The following is a 14529-nucleotide window of genomic DNA, read 5'->3' as shown; positions in this document are numbered from 1 at the left end:
AGGGAGACAAAGCCCGCAGAAAAGGATATTATTCTTAAGTGATGATTATATTAAAGCGTGTTTCGTGCACCGACAGCTGTGAATGCACCGGAAGTTTTTCCTCTGAATCCCTTTCAAGATGGCGGCGTTGGTTGGTAAGTAATGTTTTGAATCTGAATTTAAGTAAGAATAATCTTCCTGAAGATTGTGACAAATCTTTATCAATGAGCCTTTGTATGTGGTTTTCCGGACTTGCAAGGCATACGTCTGATCGGACGTTAATGTGTTGTATTTTGTTTTAATTTTGAGCTGTAGGTCCATCTGACCTTGTGAGTTACCGCTGTCCTACTAGTTACCGCTAATCGAAGTGCGTTTTAATTCTTATACGATATTGCCAATTCGTGTATGATATGTGGAATGTGGAATGTGGAATAAATAAATCATGAAGAATACAATTATAAAGCTTTTAAACCGGTATCTCTCACATTCAGACCAGACCTGCAGTGCTTATGTCACGTTATAATTATGTAACTTGCTATAGCCAGGTGTTATAAGGAGTTGAAAGATTTTGAAAGTGTCGTGATGGTATCTAAATTATACCGGGTGGATTTAATTTATACATAGGAGATGCTTCAAAATTAATGTTTCTGCACTCTATAATTGTATGTTTTTATTTTAGTTCCTCGCCTGTCCAGATTTGGGTCGTTTGTACTTAGGTAAGAAATAAAATTGCCTTCGTCATTGCTTTAACTTTTGTTCAACGCCTTTCTTAAAGATAGCGTGGCTTTCCATTCGACCTGATTAGTAACCACAGGACACATTCTTGGTGAAAATGGAGTTTGATTAGAGGAAATTCTTCTACTGTATTTAGTTACCTCCTCCCTTATTTAAATTATGTTGTGAATAGATGACTTATACTAAAGCCTTGGAGCTACAGCTGTGTTGTGGATAGAGGGCTGCAGAATCCAGGCTCCGACCTCAAAATGTCCCAAAGCATTGTATCCTTGTAACCAAAGACCCTGGCTTCCTTGATCTCCAAAAGAAGAAAAATATAAGGGTTCACAGCCCCTGGACGTATTTGAACGCATTTATGCATTTATCACACATACACATACATTTGATCATGTGTTCTCTGGATGTTGTCAACAGTATTCCAGAAGGAAGATGCTCTTTAGACAAGCTTTAGAAGGTTCTGCAGCTTTAAAGAGATGTTTCGGCAATATCAACAGTAATTTTTCTAGAGCTTAATGAGTGGTGAGGATAGCCTCTGTTTCTGTTTATTTCTGATGACTTGCCTTTTACCTTACAGGCCTAGTTCAACTTTTGCACTTCAAGCCAAAGCTTTGCATCAGAGCCCAGCAAGTGAGCATGCATCCAGGTAAAGCACATACAGGGACAACGAGAATCATCTACTTTTGGTTGTTCTCATTATATTTAAATGTGAATGCACCAGAAGAAGGCTTCACTGTTGATTTTTGTCTTCCTGCCTTTTGTGTGTGGATTGAAACTTTTAAGATTATTTAGATATTATAATTTTCACATTTTGACATTTAGCACCATTATCCACCATTAAGCACCGTTTGCTTGCTGTGTTTTGATTATTGTGTGAATAATAGATGTATAAGGCAGTTACAAGGTATGCTAAAAAAGAACAAGCATGAACTCATAATGGTTTTGGTGGTTTATTTTGGGTTTTAGTTTACAATAGTTTGGATTTTGTCTCTGTACTGGAATCCTGCCCTATGCTTTGCTTAAATACTTGTGATGTTGGCTAATGTGTGGGAATATTTTTTTTTAATTTTACGTCTTTTGTTTAGTTTTCAAAATCACAAACAGACCTCCATATATCTCTAGGCCTTGTTCATAGTACATTACCCACAGTGACCTACGGACTTGTTTGGATGGTAAGAGGGTTTTTTCATTTGCAGTGAGGTACTAGCCAGACAGAAGAGCACTGCAGTGGAACCTCTGAAATCGTCCTTACCCAGCAGCAAAGGAGAGTATGTCATTACCAAGCTGGATGACCTGGTGAACTGGGCCCGCAGGGTAAGTGCTTTGGCATGATACAGTTGTTCTTCCTGGGACTTCAGTATTGGTTTTAGTGATGCTGTGTAGTAAATACTGTTGCTACTGTTCATTAACACAGAAGTAGGTTTGAGAAAAGCATCTAGAATATGTTATAGCTGTGATTTTATTGGTAGCAGAATCACAAATGTGCAACATACCCTTTTAAATTAGGTAGGTTTTTGAGATGCCATGATTTCCAGTCACTGCAGCAGTTGACTTTTCTCGTCTGCAGTGGGCATCTGTGGCAGTAATCAGTTCGATGTTACAAAGCATTAATTTGTAATAGAAGTTAACAAATTAGAGACAGCTAATGGATGGAGTAGAAACTAATCCTTGAGTTTGTGCCGTATGATCTCTTTCTCCCAAATTACAGCCTTTTATGAGAAGTTCCTTGGAATTGCACCTAACAAGTGTAGCTATAAGAGAGGATCTTTAAGAATTTCTCTAAGAACTTGCAAGGCTATGTGAAAGAGGTGATTGTAATGTGGTGTTGTGAAATCCACCCTTTTTAAAAAGTCACCGTAGCGTCTGTGTCCCTCAGAGTTCCCTGTGGCCCATGACGTTTGGGCTAGCCTGCTGCGCGGTGGAGATGATGCACATGGCCGCTCCACGCTACGATATGGACCGCTTTGGCGTGGTGTTTCGGGCAAGTCCCAGACAGGCTGATGTCATGATCGTCGCTGGGACTCTCACCAACAAAATGGCCCCTGCTTTAAGAAAGGTGCTCCTAAGCTGATGCTTTGATGACGAATCGTGTCCGCTTCAGAATTTATTACACATTTTCCGTCTTGCTGTGCGGGTAACCCTTCTTGTTTTATTTTGGCCGATATGGATAGAGCTGTTATACGCTTGAAAATGCTAGCTAAGCCCTCTCAGTTTAAAAACGCTTTGTAACTTTTCGTTCTGTGACAGTTCTTTCATTTCTGAGGTCAGGTATGGTTTTGCAGTTTCATTCAGAGCCATGCATTCTGAAAATTGTATTGTACTTCAGCCAGCTCCTCCATAATACACCGAGGGCTGGCTGTAGTGTTATCATTCAGTTCATTGGAAACTGTCTAGTCCACAGTGTTACAGATGCTGTGGCATTGTGACACTTTTATAAGTGCAGAGCTTTTTTTTTTACCTCTATAATAATAATCTCTATATAAATACATAGCAGGTGCTCTGTCTGATGTGACCTTAAAAGTCACTCAGGTGTTGCTGTGTCACACACCTGTAGTGTGCATTCTGACTCGGTAGCAAACTCCCAAGTCCCTTTTTGTTTATGTGAGCTTTCAGCTGCTGAGAAAATAGACTCATGCAGCCAGCAGTTCACATGTGAAAAGCTGCTCAAACCTTCTGTGGCTGCTCTGATCTGTACTTCTGATTTCTGGGTGAAAGTTGATACATTACTCTTAGTAAACCTCTGAGAGTTAAAATGTACAAATCTGAGAGTTAAATGAGCGTTTAAAGTATGAAATGTCCTTATCATTTAGTAAAACAAATTATCTCCAATAAAGATCCTAATAAATGAGAAACAGCCTTTCAATATCCTGTGTACCAAAACAGTAGCATTTTAAATGCATTTGTTTTCTCTAGGTATATGACCAGATGCCCGAGCCCAGATATGTGATATCAATGGGAAGGTAAGGACTTCACATTACCCCTTTTTCCCAGCACAAACTGTACATTTTGTTAAAGTGAAAACATTTTTATTTTGTAAGTCTGAGTTGTAACTGGACAAGACTGAAACACAATTTTAGAAGAGGGTTTCATTCCCAAAAGCAGAATTGGAGTCAGTGTTACATGCCTAAGTGTCTTATTAGGGACTCTGACCCCACGTCTCCCACCTCTTTCAGCTGCGCTAATGGAGGAGGGTACTACCATTATTCATACTCCGTGGTCCGAGGCTGTGACCGTATTGTTCCAGTGGACATATATGTCCCAGGTGAGCTGGATTTTATTTTTTTTTATATAAATGCCTGATTTGGAATTGCTACTTATTTAAGACCAGCTCATGGGTAGGGCTCCGTAACGCACAGGGAAAAGACCTGTGGACATGCTTCTCTGACATGCCAGTCTAGCCCTGATGTTTGGATGCTAGTTGCCCATTTATTCCAGGATCTCATCTAGCAGGTTCTTGAAAGAAGTCAGCGTGATCAAAACCCATTGGGGAAAATTAACCTTGAATTGATCTAGTAAACCTGACTGGGAGGCTTGTTCTAGACCACCACAACCATTTAAATAAAATGTTCCTCTTTTTCTCGGTTCTCTACTTGTGCTTTGTGGTGTGTAATTTTGATTGTGCAGAGATCCATGGGCTTGGCTTTTTCAATGCCTTTGGGGATATTAAATTCTTCAATGCTCCCTCATTGTCTTTTCTGTTCAAGACTAAAAATGTTGAGTTCTTTTAAGCCCCAGGGTGCACAAGTCCAGTCCACGAGGTCCGCATTCTAGACAGTTTTCATTCCTACCCCTTGGAGAATTGGCATATCTGTCACTGCTGGCACCAGTGCAAAATTACATGTCTGACAAGTTACGGGTGTCTCTCTTTCACCAAAAGCCGAGCACAATCAGAGCTGACTAATGTTTGCTTTGCCACTTAGAAAAACCCACCCGCATGTGGTTGTTGACCCAGGTTCAAAATGGGTGACGTCTGAGTCACAGGGCTCAACGTCCACTATGTCTGGACACCCTTGCAGGGGTCAGGGGGCATTTTCTTTGTTATGGATCAGATAAAATAATGTGGCTAATTGGTTAGCATTTTAGGGTGGGATTGACTTCACATGGTAGCTCTAGTCTTGCAGATAGAAAAAAAGAAAGGCTTGTCTTTTATTGATAGGTCTTCGATATGTGTAAGACAACCTTTTCTGAAAGTGGTTACTGTAATGCACACTTTAACAGTTATGAATTAAAAATAGCCAGTGTTTGACAAGACAAGATCCTGAAGCAGGTGGGGATCAAGTGTGAGCTGTTGTCTCTTTGTGTCGGTGTGCAGGCTGTCCCCCCACGGCTGAAGCCCTGCTGTACGGCACCCTGCAGCTTCAGAAGAAGATAAAAAGGGAAAAGAGAATGAGGATCTGGTATCGCAAGTGAGGAAAGATCATCCGTCGCACTGACTGTACAGATCCCTATTTATAGGAGCATGTTGAGAGCCTTTTTCTTTGGGAGTTGTCTGTTCATAAAATTAACAAGACTGTCTGCACAATAAACTATGGACCCTTATGTGTGCACTTGTCTCTGTGTCTGAGTTACAGTTACCGCTTAAGCTTTATAATGCGTCTATGATGAGGGGTATGCTGGAAAGAGTCTGCAAGGCCCATATTGATACGAAAGGAAAACATTTTTAATGCTGGTGCATGATTGTTTTTAAAAGATCCACATTCAAAGACGGCAAAGTTTAACTTTTTATTAAAGTTCTTGAATACAGCTTAGAAATCACAATGAGAAACATTTCCAGATGTATCGAGTGTTTTTGCAGAAGACTGACCATTACTAAAATGACTTGGACATCTGTTGAATCCTTTAGTCAAACAGCTTTAGGAAAAGCCATTAACCATGTGGAGTGTGAAGACTAGTATTTAGTGTTCAGTGAAAGGGACTTTTACAGATTTGGCTGTGGAACTAAACAATGTATTATTGCAAGACATGCAAGGTGGGAACTCATACCTTGTTGTAAAACTTGTGTTTTAAGTTCTGCCTCCTATGAATGGATGACAGGGTTTAACGTGTAGACGAGTATAATTCATGCACAAAAAGGTTTTGTACATTTCTGGGGTGTGAGATGAGGTACAGGGGAAGATGAATTTGTACAGGAACATACGAAAGGGAATGCACAAGGAGTGTTTTTAAAGGTGGGAGACAAGACCAGAAAACATCACTCATGCTTTTCAAACGCATGTAATCTGGACAGTGGAAGAGACATAGTGCTGTAGCTTCTTCTCAAGGTGGAAGATGCACATTCTGGTCGCCAGGACATGGCACTCTTATTTGCAAACCGATGGTCAAGTCCAGTCCGTTATGGCTAATCGTTGGACAGGCGTTTGCTGTGGGCGTGGGAGCAGATGTGGATGAGGTGTGGTTTGCGTCTCTGCCCCAGTTCACTGTTTGACGACCGTGGGTGTGATCATCTTGTGGAAGGCGTAGTACTTGCACTCGGCCGGGGGGACAATGTCCAGCAGGCTGGTGCTGATGTTCTCCTTCTTGAAGCCGGCCTCAAGGAGCTGGGGCACCTGAGTCTCCTGGGAGAGAAATGACCACGGGCAAGTTCACCATTGGCTGTCTGCATTAAATACAAGAGCGTCTTAGGCGGAGTTGACTCCTTGTTTGAACCCTGTTGTCACGGCTACAAAAACTGGCCTCCACCCCACCTTAAAAAAAAATGGTGGTGTTGTAGAGGCAAGCAAGACTGGTTATTCAGGGGTCAAACTAGTGTCATTTTGTTTTTTGGTAAGTTGCTTGAGTAATCAGTGGTTATAGATGCCGGAGTTCAATTTGGTCCTTTCAAGCAGAGAAGCAAGGGCCTGAGAACTGGAACAGAATGAACATACAATGTTTGCGTCTAATTTCTGCGGGGAATAAAAGACAGTAAAATGCATTGGGGGGTCTGCAATCAAGAACACTGTTCGCAGTGATGTTTTTGCTTGGACTTGGGGGGGGGGGAGGGGGGGGAAAACATTTTTCAGCTTTTTCACCTGAAACATTTTCTCAATGTCGTCGTACTTGGTCTTGAGCAGTTCACCCCAGGATGTCAGGTTGCAGTATGTGAGGACGCCACCAGGCTTTAGTAACCTGTGGGCATGTCCCTGTGGAGCGAGAAAGAGGACAACATCAAAATGTTTTTAGTCAATCATGTAGATGCTCATCTTAGGAAATAGTCAACCTATTAACATGCTAAGTAAACTCAGATTCCAGGTTGTCTGTGATGCGCCAAGGGCAGTGAGTGGTGCCAACCCCATGGCCATCAATAGACACAATTCTATGGATTTTATAGCTGTCTAGAATTACTTACTTCAGGTCTTGCGATTACTTAGAAAAAATTGTGGATTATTAAAGTACTACAGAGAGAATGAAAGCAGGGTGGAAACATGGCCCTTGGAGTTTGGAAATGAACACTGCTGGTTCACTGGAGTTTCTAGAGTTTATACTGCTAGAATAGCGAATCTTTGGCTAAAGAGAACCTAACATGTTTTAACTTTCCTGGTCCTGGGCTCAGAAAGCACCTAAGCATTTTAAACAATGTTAAATAGGGTATCTGACCTTAATGAAGTTGAACTGGTGAGTATGCCAGGTTTCTTCAGACAGGGGATAAGTGTCGTAAAGAATTCCTGAAACAGAGACCAGATGAGATGCATCACATTCACAGTCCACCCATGTTGAGACACTGTAGCAATAAACAGTAGAAAGTTGAACTCTGAAGCTCTGCCTTTTATTACAGCACACTCTATTAATTCTGTCAGGAAAGCCAAAAGTGGAAAGGAGGTTTCAGCTTGAAATGCTTAGCTTTGTCTAGAAACAAATTTGAAATATATATATTTTTTCCTTCCATCCATTTTCTAATCCACATATCAAGTACAGGACTGTGGGGGGGATGAATCTTATCCCAGTAAGCATTTGGTCATGGGTTAACAAGTTCAGCATGATCAATGAGAGCACAGCACTAAATGGGAACACAGGACAGATGCCGCAGTACAGATCTCACCATAACATGGGTATAAAAATGTAGTGTAGCAAACAGTGCATGTTTAAAATGAAATCAAGTAAATGCAAAGTAGCTGCCCTTACCAACATATGGACGTCCAATCAAACAATAATAGCGAAATTCACATGATATATACTGGTTTGGCATTAGGGATTAGTTTCTCTGGGACTGTTAAGATACCCACTTGAAACTAACCCCTGCCATTTTGTGCTGCACGAGACTGTTGATTGAAACGGAGAAGCACCATAAAATGAGTCTCTTACCATCAAAGTGTCCATCAGGCAGTGTAGGGACGACCTCCTCCCACAACCCTTTTAGAGGAACGACCTAAATTCCAACATATATTGAACAGTTATTGAAGAATCCATGGCACCAGGTTCCCAACGATAACTTTCTAATTATGCAGTTTTCTCACCTTGTGGGGCTGTATCTTGCCCCACTCCTGCAGTCTTTGGAAGACCCCATCATTGCACTCAATGACCCAGTGCTCCTCTATGGGGAAGGACTCGATCTTGGTGGCTGCGATGGCCATTCCAAAGCCAATCTCCAGGACCCGCCCCCCTGAAAGTCACCACAGAAGCAGTGCTGTTGTGTGTTGGCAGCATTTCTGGTGCATTGTGAGTTTTACAAGTCAAAAGTGTCAGGAAAAGCACTGCGGAGAATCACCCTGGTTTCCCACTTTTCTCTCCCCTGCCCTCTGGTAAGCGCTACATGAGCATAAAGGCACATACCTCCAGATTCAGAGACACAAGCTGTCAGACTATTGATTTCTACCTCTACCACTGACTCACCGAGGTCTGCTTGTGCAGACTTTTATTCAAGTTGTATGTTATTTAACTTTGATGTTGCTGCTGTTCTGCGTTTGGCGTTTCTAATGTCTTAATGTCTTTGTACTGGAGCACACGTGCAAATAAGCATTGCATTGCACTTGTGCATTTGACAAATAAACTAAACTGTTGCTCAGCCACGGGTTAAAACCATCTATTTATGAAATAGCTGCAAACGAAAGAGAAAGGTAACCTGATCTGCATGCAGCATTTATCAGTGCCCATCTCACTTCTGAAAGGTAATTAGTACACATTCCTTCATTCCTCGTAAAAAAACCTGTCTCATGCATCGGATCATCTTTAAATGCGTAATCTTTCATGCAAAAAACAATGTGAGATCACATAGCTGCTACTTTAAGTACCAACATGTGACCCTTCACTGAGCTGTGCGAAAATAGCTCAGGCCTGGCAGGGCAGAGCACATGGAGAGCACTTGCTTCCTAGTGCAGCTGTTAGCATCAGCTGCCAAAGGCCTCTTGCACAGCTCTTATAACAAAATGCTGTATATTAGTAGATATTCCCAGAAGCCTCCTTTTTATTATTGTGTGTGAAACTTGCTGTTGATATTTAAGTAATTAACCATCAGATGCACAGATCTTATATGTGATTCTTTTTGGAAAAAGTGAGTTTTCTTTTCTGAGAACCACCCCTGAAAAAGAGACTGAACACAAGACCTGCATTTTCAATGATAGTACTGTACTTTGTGATCAACTTTTGGAAGTATACTTCACGTGCAGTTAGTAATATAATCTGTAGCTTTTGTAAATATAAAAAATATTGTAGCATCAGACCCCTTTTATTTCCCTCCCCAGCTTGAAAAACATGAATTAACGTTTTTTTATTCATGCTCATTCATCCCCAGCTAAGGTAGGGACCATTTTATAGTTTTAGTCTTCATATCTGTGTCCCAACATAATGAACTTTTATATTATTTAAATTAGGCAATCAATTGGAAAATTTAACAGAAAGATGAAATGGACATTGCCATGAAAGTTACCATACAGAATGCACAACCTTCTTAAGGTTCTCCTGAAACGTTACTTCTATTAACACATGTTTACACATTGAAAATATTAGTAAAACAAGGTCAAAATGGCTGCAATAAATTGCAACAAAATATATTTTCTTTGTTCTCTCATAATATTGAGCTCATCTGGAAAGTAAGTGACTTATTTTACTTGAACGCCCTTTCTGTGCTGTGAATCTCATTCTGTAGATTTCCTCTGGGTTTCTGAAGCTATCAGTTCGGCTGGGCAGGCTAAACTGGGCTCTGTAATGTATGACCTATGGTCTGTAATCCTTCTGGTGCTACTCCCAAGATAGACCAAGAACGTTTTTTTCAGGAAAAGTCAAGCAGCTCTCTAATCTCTGCTGCATTGATCAACTCTGACAAGAGCGTAATGTACCTCCAACTTCAAAACAGAGTCCATGCACGAGTAGGGTATAAATTATAGGCCAATAGGAGATTGCCTCTAGCTACTGATTAACGTGGTGTGACGCGTTTAACTTAAAGAATTCTTGAATAGACCAAAGTTTCCTTTTTAAAAGTGATATGCTAGACTTTCTAGCGAGTATAATACCACTTTTTGTTGAAAGAAGCATTTCTTTTCACGTTTTACAGGCACAACCACGACTTTTGGCACAAGGAACTGTCGAGATTTCGAATATGAGCTGATAGTTTGCGTTAAAGAGAACCTGAGGGGTTACTGCACCGTTGTACTTCAACCTACACCGAAAACAATTCAGATGGTACATTACTCGCCATACAGAGCAGAGCAGTACGTAGCCTGTTGCACCTGAGTAACAAATTACAGGAACGTTGCAGAACGGGCAGATTTCCCGGAATACCTGTTACATTTGATCATTTAGTTGAGGTGGGTTTTTTATCATTTACTCTGCCATCACTTCACAGAGCCGGGATTACACGAGGAACACGGTGGACTCTCCTTGATAATCCAGAAGATTTATACCTGAGATTGTCATTTTTCCCTACCTCTTTCTCACGTACCTTTGGACGCAGCTACAGCGGCCAGTTCGTGCATGTAAGGTGTCTCCCAGCGCTCCATCACCGGCTTCCCCATGATCTCCAGGTGCGTGTCGGCCGCGTTGTAGTCTGCAGCGGCGCCTGTCCACACCGGCTTGCAGTTCTCGCCCTCGGCAAATATCGGCTGCGCGGCGGTGCTCATTGCGGCCCGTTGGAGGAGTATTTCACAGCGAAGAAAGTTCAGCGAGGAGAGGAAGGGGAAAACTAGACGGGGGAACTATGAAGCGATCGGGAAAGGCAGACGACCGAGCACCGCGGCGGCACAAGGGGGGTCTCGTAGGAAAGGGGGAGTGTTTGGCAAAGGCGAAGGGTTTTAACTGGCCAAGACTGCTGATCTTGCAAATCGCCGGCAGAAGTCAATAAAACTGCCTCCCGAGTGGTCGAATACTAAGTAGATAAGAAGCACGGGCACCCGTGTGGGTTGGCCTTGGAGCGGCTAACAGCTGTCAAGAAACTTTGTAAGCGAGCTGCTTGCGTGTGGTTTGTGACACGCAAGATCCGCGTTGGACGTATTACTGTAGTTGTTATTATTAATACTGTTTTTGAATAATAAAAAATAACATTATGTTTCACAGCTCCCCGAAGTTATAGTATTTCTCAAATGGCCCATACACATTATAGGCATAGAAGTTGTCTCTGCGTTCAAATCAAACATTCAATTGACATGAAATCAGGACACTTGTTAAACTGATTTTTAGTTATGATTGTCCAATTATTGGCCCTCTATTACAGTTTAGAAATAAAACCATGCCAGGCAAAACAATCCTGGACATTTGTTGCGTGTGGCGTCACACAGTGCTTCAGTCCTCTGTTTCGGTGAAATCCTGAACGAGACACCATTCAGTCACTTTTAAAGTTCCATTTTTGCTCACTCCTAGTGTACAAGTACAAGAGAAAGGTTTTGTGTTCCCAACCAGCAAAAGTAGGGATTATTAACTAGCATCAGCCTTCAAAGTTTTTTTTAGCCTTTTGGCAATAGCTGAAGCCATCTCTTTCTCTGCCTCTGCCTCTTCCTCTGTCTGTTTGTCTCCGTCTCTTCCTCTGTCCGTCTCTGACCCTGTCTGTCTCTGCCTCTGTTTTTGTCTGTTTGTCTCTGTCTCTTTGCTGGTGGAAACTCAGAATGGTGGATAAGTCTGCAGGCAGCTGGAGGTGAGGCAGTCTGTCCTTGCACCGAGGCTTGGAGAAGTAACACGTCACCCAGACATTTATCTTGCACAGCTGAAACATTTAACAGCAGTGCTGCACTTGAACTATGGCTGATTAACAAACTGTACGGTGGCAGCTGACCTCCTTTGACGTGTCCTGTATAGGACATATGCAGATCACAGAATGCCATGGCTGTTTTTTAGTGATTTTATTCGTTATCTTATTAGTTAATTAATTAATTTGATCAAAATTACTTTTCAATGCATTTGCACAAGACTGAAAAAAAAACTACTAGTAGTCTCCTTCCACAGCTCTTATCAGCCAGAGCAAACCTGATAAATCCATTAAGGAGAGCATGAGGTTGCTCTTTGACCCTGGATTATGCTTTTTATTAAACATGTACCAGTTTTGGTCTAACTGCAGAGTGTTTTTTGAAGAGAACACACATTCACACAGTTTTTATCACTGGCTTCATGGTCTGCCTGACCAAAGTCCAGATATTAGGTTGTCATACATGAGAACTCATCAATGTCTGTGAAACTAGTCTATGCATGTGTTGCTTGTACCTCCTTTTGGTCTAACGTAGTCAGTTATGACAGAATATGAATTAATGTTCAGTTTGCATTTTCAGGTGAATCTGTCTACAAGTTGCACATTGGAACACAGATACCACCTCAATGAATTGAAGGAGACTGAGGTGTGATCTCAGGGAGGCAGTAAAATAGTATAATTTTAGTAGTATAATCTAGAAAGTATAATATAGACCCATAGAACCATAATTACTGCACTTTTCATGTTATGGTATATAACTGATGGACATCTGTTGACCTACAGTACTGGGTCCTTGGTGCTGGGTCCTGGATTATATTTTGACCTGTGGCACCCTTTCTGTGAAGGGTGGCCGCTCTCCCTGTGTCTGGGGGGGTGTCCTCCAGCCTCATAAGGATATTCTAGTTTGGATAATGGGTTCTTCTAAATTCTCCCTGTGTGCTTGTGTATGTTCCCAGTGAAAAGCAGGCATGCCTTCCAAGATGTAGTCCTACTTTATACCTTATGGTAGCTGGATAGGCTCCTGGTGGCCACAGTGCTTGCTAGGATTAAGAGGTTGTCTAATAATGGGTGGATGGTAACACGTTTCGAGCAATACTGAGAAATTCCAATAGATGGCACACATTCTATGTGGTAGGTGGATGCTGCTCTCAAGTACCACGAGTTCCATAGCAACAACTGTGGTGGAAGCAGGGAATCACCATTGTTGTAGCAGGTACAGGCGCTGTCTTAATCCGTTACGTTTTGCAAACTACAGAGCATGGATAGGCATCAAATACTGGACCTTCCAATTGATTGCATTGCATTGATGTTGCTAAAAGTAGCTTGTTAATTTACATTACGTTATTAAATGGCTAATTGCGCCAGAGTCCGGAGCATGAATGGACCGAAAGGCCAAGAGTCTGATGAACTCTGCAACACAGCCACCTTTAACCTTCAGGCCTGGGGGCTCATCATTGCAGCATTGGGCAACAGTGTAGCTCAGTGTAGCTGTACCCCAAGTATCTCAGATTAAAGGATGACCACTTTGTCCAGGTCACTCAGGTAGGTACTATTAATGTATTAGTTTTCATATATATTAATACTATATATATAATATACTAATATATAAAGTATTAAACTGACCATCGGAGGTGCTTGTTTTCACTATTGCAATCAGTAGGTATCAAGAGCTTTCAAATGTAGATTAATCAAAAGCTTCACTATGATCTGAGCACTGAGGAAGGGGGGAACAAGATTGCTCCACAGTGTTGACCATCTGTTCTCTTGCCTCAAAGATAAGGATGACAGTTTCTTAATTGAGGGAGGCATCATTCTGCACTCATCTAGCACAGTTTCACAGTATGAGGCTGCAGTACTACAGATGTTCACTTGTCGAGAATACAGGCACTGGTGCTGAACACGCAAGATGAAAGCAGGATGCCAGAGTCTGCCTACCTAAAGCAATAAATCTGAGTTGGGGATCTTTGGGAGGGATGGTGGAACAGTGGTCAGCATTGCTGAGTTCAGTTCCAGACTTGGGGTGCTGTCTGCGAGGAGTTTGAATGTTCTCCTTGTGTTTGTATGGGTTCCCTCCAGGTGCTCCAGTTCCTCCCCTTCCACAGTCCAAAGACAGGCAGGTAGGTTAAGAGGCTTCTGGATTGCATTGGCCCTGTTGTGTGTCTGTGTGAGTCTTGTGATGGATTGGTGTCCTCTCCAGGGTGTAACCTGCCTTGCGCCAGTTGCTGTACTCTAGATCATCATAAAATGCTGTACATATTGTGTACATATTTCTTTGTCTTATAGGTATAGTTTTGATGTCCCTTGCACTCATTGCACAGATACTAGTGGACCATAGAGAGTGTTCGTGGACAGTGGACAGTGGGCAGTGGGCAGAGGGCAGTGGGCAGTGGGCAGTGGGCAGTGGGCAGCGGGGAGTGTCAGTGGGCAGTGGACAGTATGCAGTGGGCAGTGGGCAGTGTCAGTGGGCAGTCGTGATCAGTTAACCTGGTAATGTCTTTAATGAAGTGATTTACACACCATTTGGAATAAGCATCAAGATCGTGCAACCATTGACAACACTTTGAGCAGCAGTTTCAATTTTCCGACGATAACGATGCCCCCTCCCTCCCCACTCGCATCCAATAGGTAACCCGTTTCTGACAACTTACCGTCCTTGCTCGGTAGCGCGTCATACACGCACGCAACCCCACAGACACACACACACACAAAAACTCCATCTCCCACAAGGCGCTTCT

The 14529-nt window shown here is 42.2% G+C and overlaps 2 protein-coding genes across 2 annotated transcripts; one reads left to right on the top strand and one right to left on the bottom strand.

Moving 5' to 3' along the window:
• The first annotated feature begins 18 nt into the window (after nucleotides 1-18).
• ndufs7 (NADH:ubiquinone oxidoreductase core subunit S7) lies at nucleotides 19-5256 on the top strand. Its single transcript, XM_088622101.1, has 8 exons — nucleotides 19-134; nucleotides 659-695; nucleotides 1289-1357; nucleotides 1908-2025; nucleotides 2588-2767; nucleotides 3625-3671; nucleotides 3885-3973; nucleotides 5024-5256. The coding sequence occupies exons 1-8, from the start codon at nucleotides 119-121 to the stop codon at nucleotides 5119-5121; spliced, it is 654 nt and encodes a 217-aa protein (XP_088478227.1). The 5' UTR covers nucleotides 19-118; the 3' UTR covers nucleotides 5122-5256.
• A 164-nt stretch (nucleotides 5257-5420) lies between these two features.
• On the bottom strand, nucleotides 5421-10906 carry gamt (guanidinoacetate N-methyltransferase). Its single transcript, XM_088622100.1, has 6 exons — nucleotides 10562-10906; nucleotides 8142-8287; nucleotides 7990-8053; nucleotides 7285-7352; nucleotides 6720-6830; nucleotides 5421-6266 (listed from the first exon to the last, which is right to left on the bottom strand). The coding sequence occupies exons 1-6, from the start codon at nucleotides 10737-10739 to the stop codon at nucleotides 6126-6128; spliced, it is 708 nt and encodes a 235-aa protein (XP_088478226.1). The 5' UTR covers nucleotides 10740-10906; the 3' UTR covers nucleotides 5421-6125.
• Nucleotides 10907-14529: the final 3623 nt, after the last annotated feature.

The sequence above is a fragment of the Lepisosteus platostomus genome, chromosome 27 (genome assembly GCF_059453375.1).
Source record: "Lepisosteus platostomus isolate fLepPlt1 chromosome 27, fLepPlt1.hap1, whole genome shotgun sequence".
NCBI classification, from domain to species: domain Eukaryota; kingdom Metazoa; phylum Chordata; class Actinopteri; order Semionotiformes; family Lepisosteidae; genus Lepisosteus; species Lepisosteus platostomus.
This window is presented reverse-complemented; position numbering and strand designations above follow the sequence as displayed.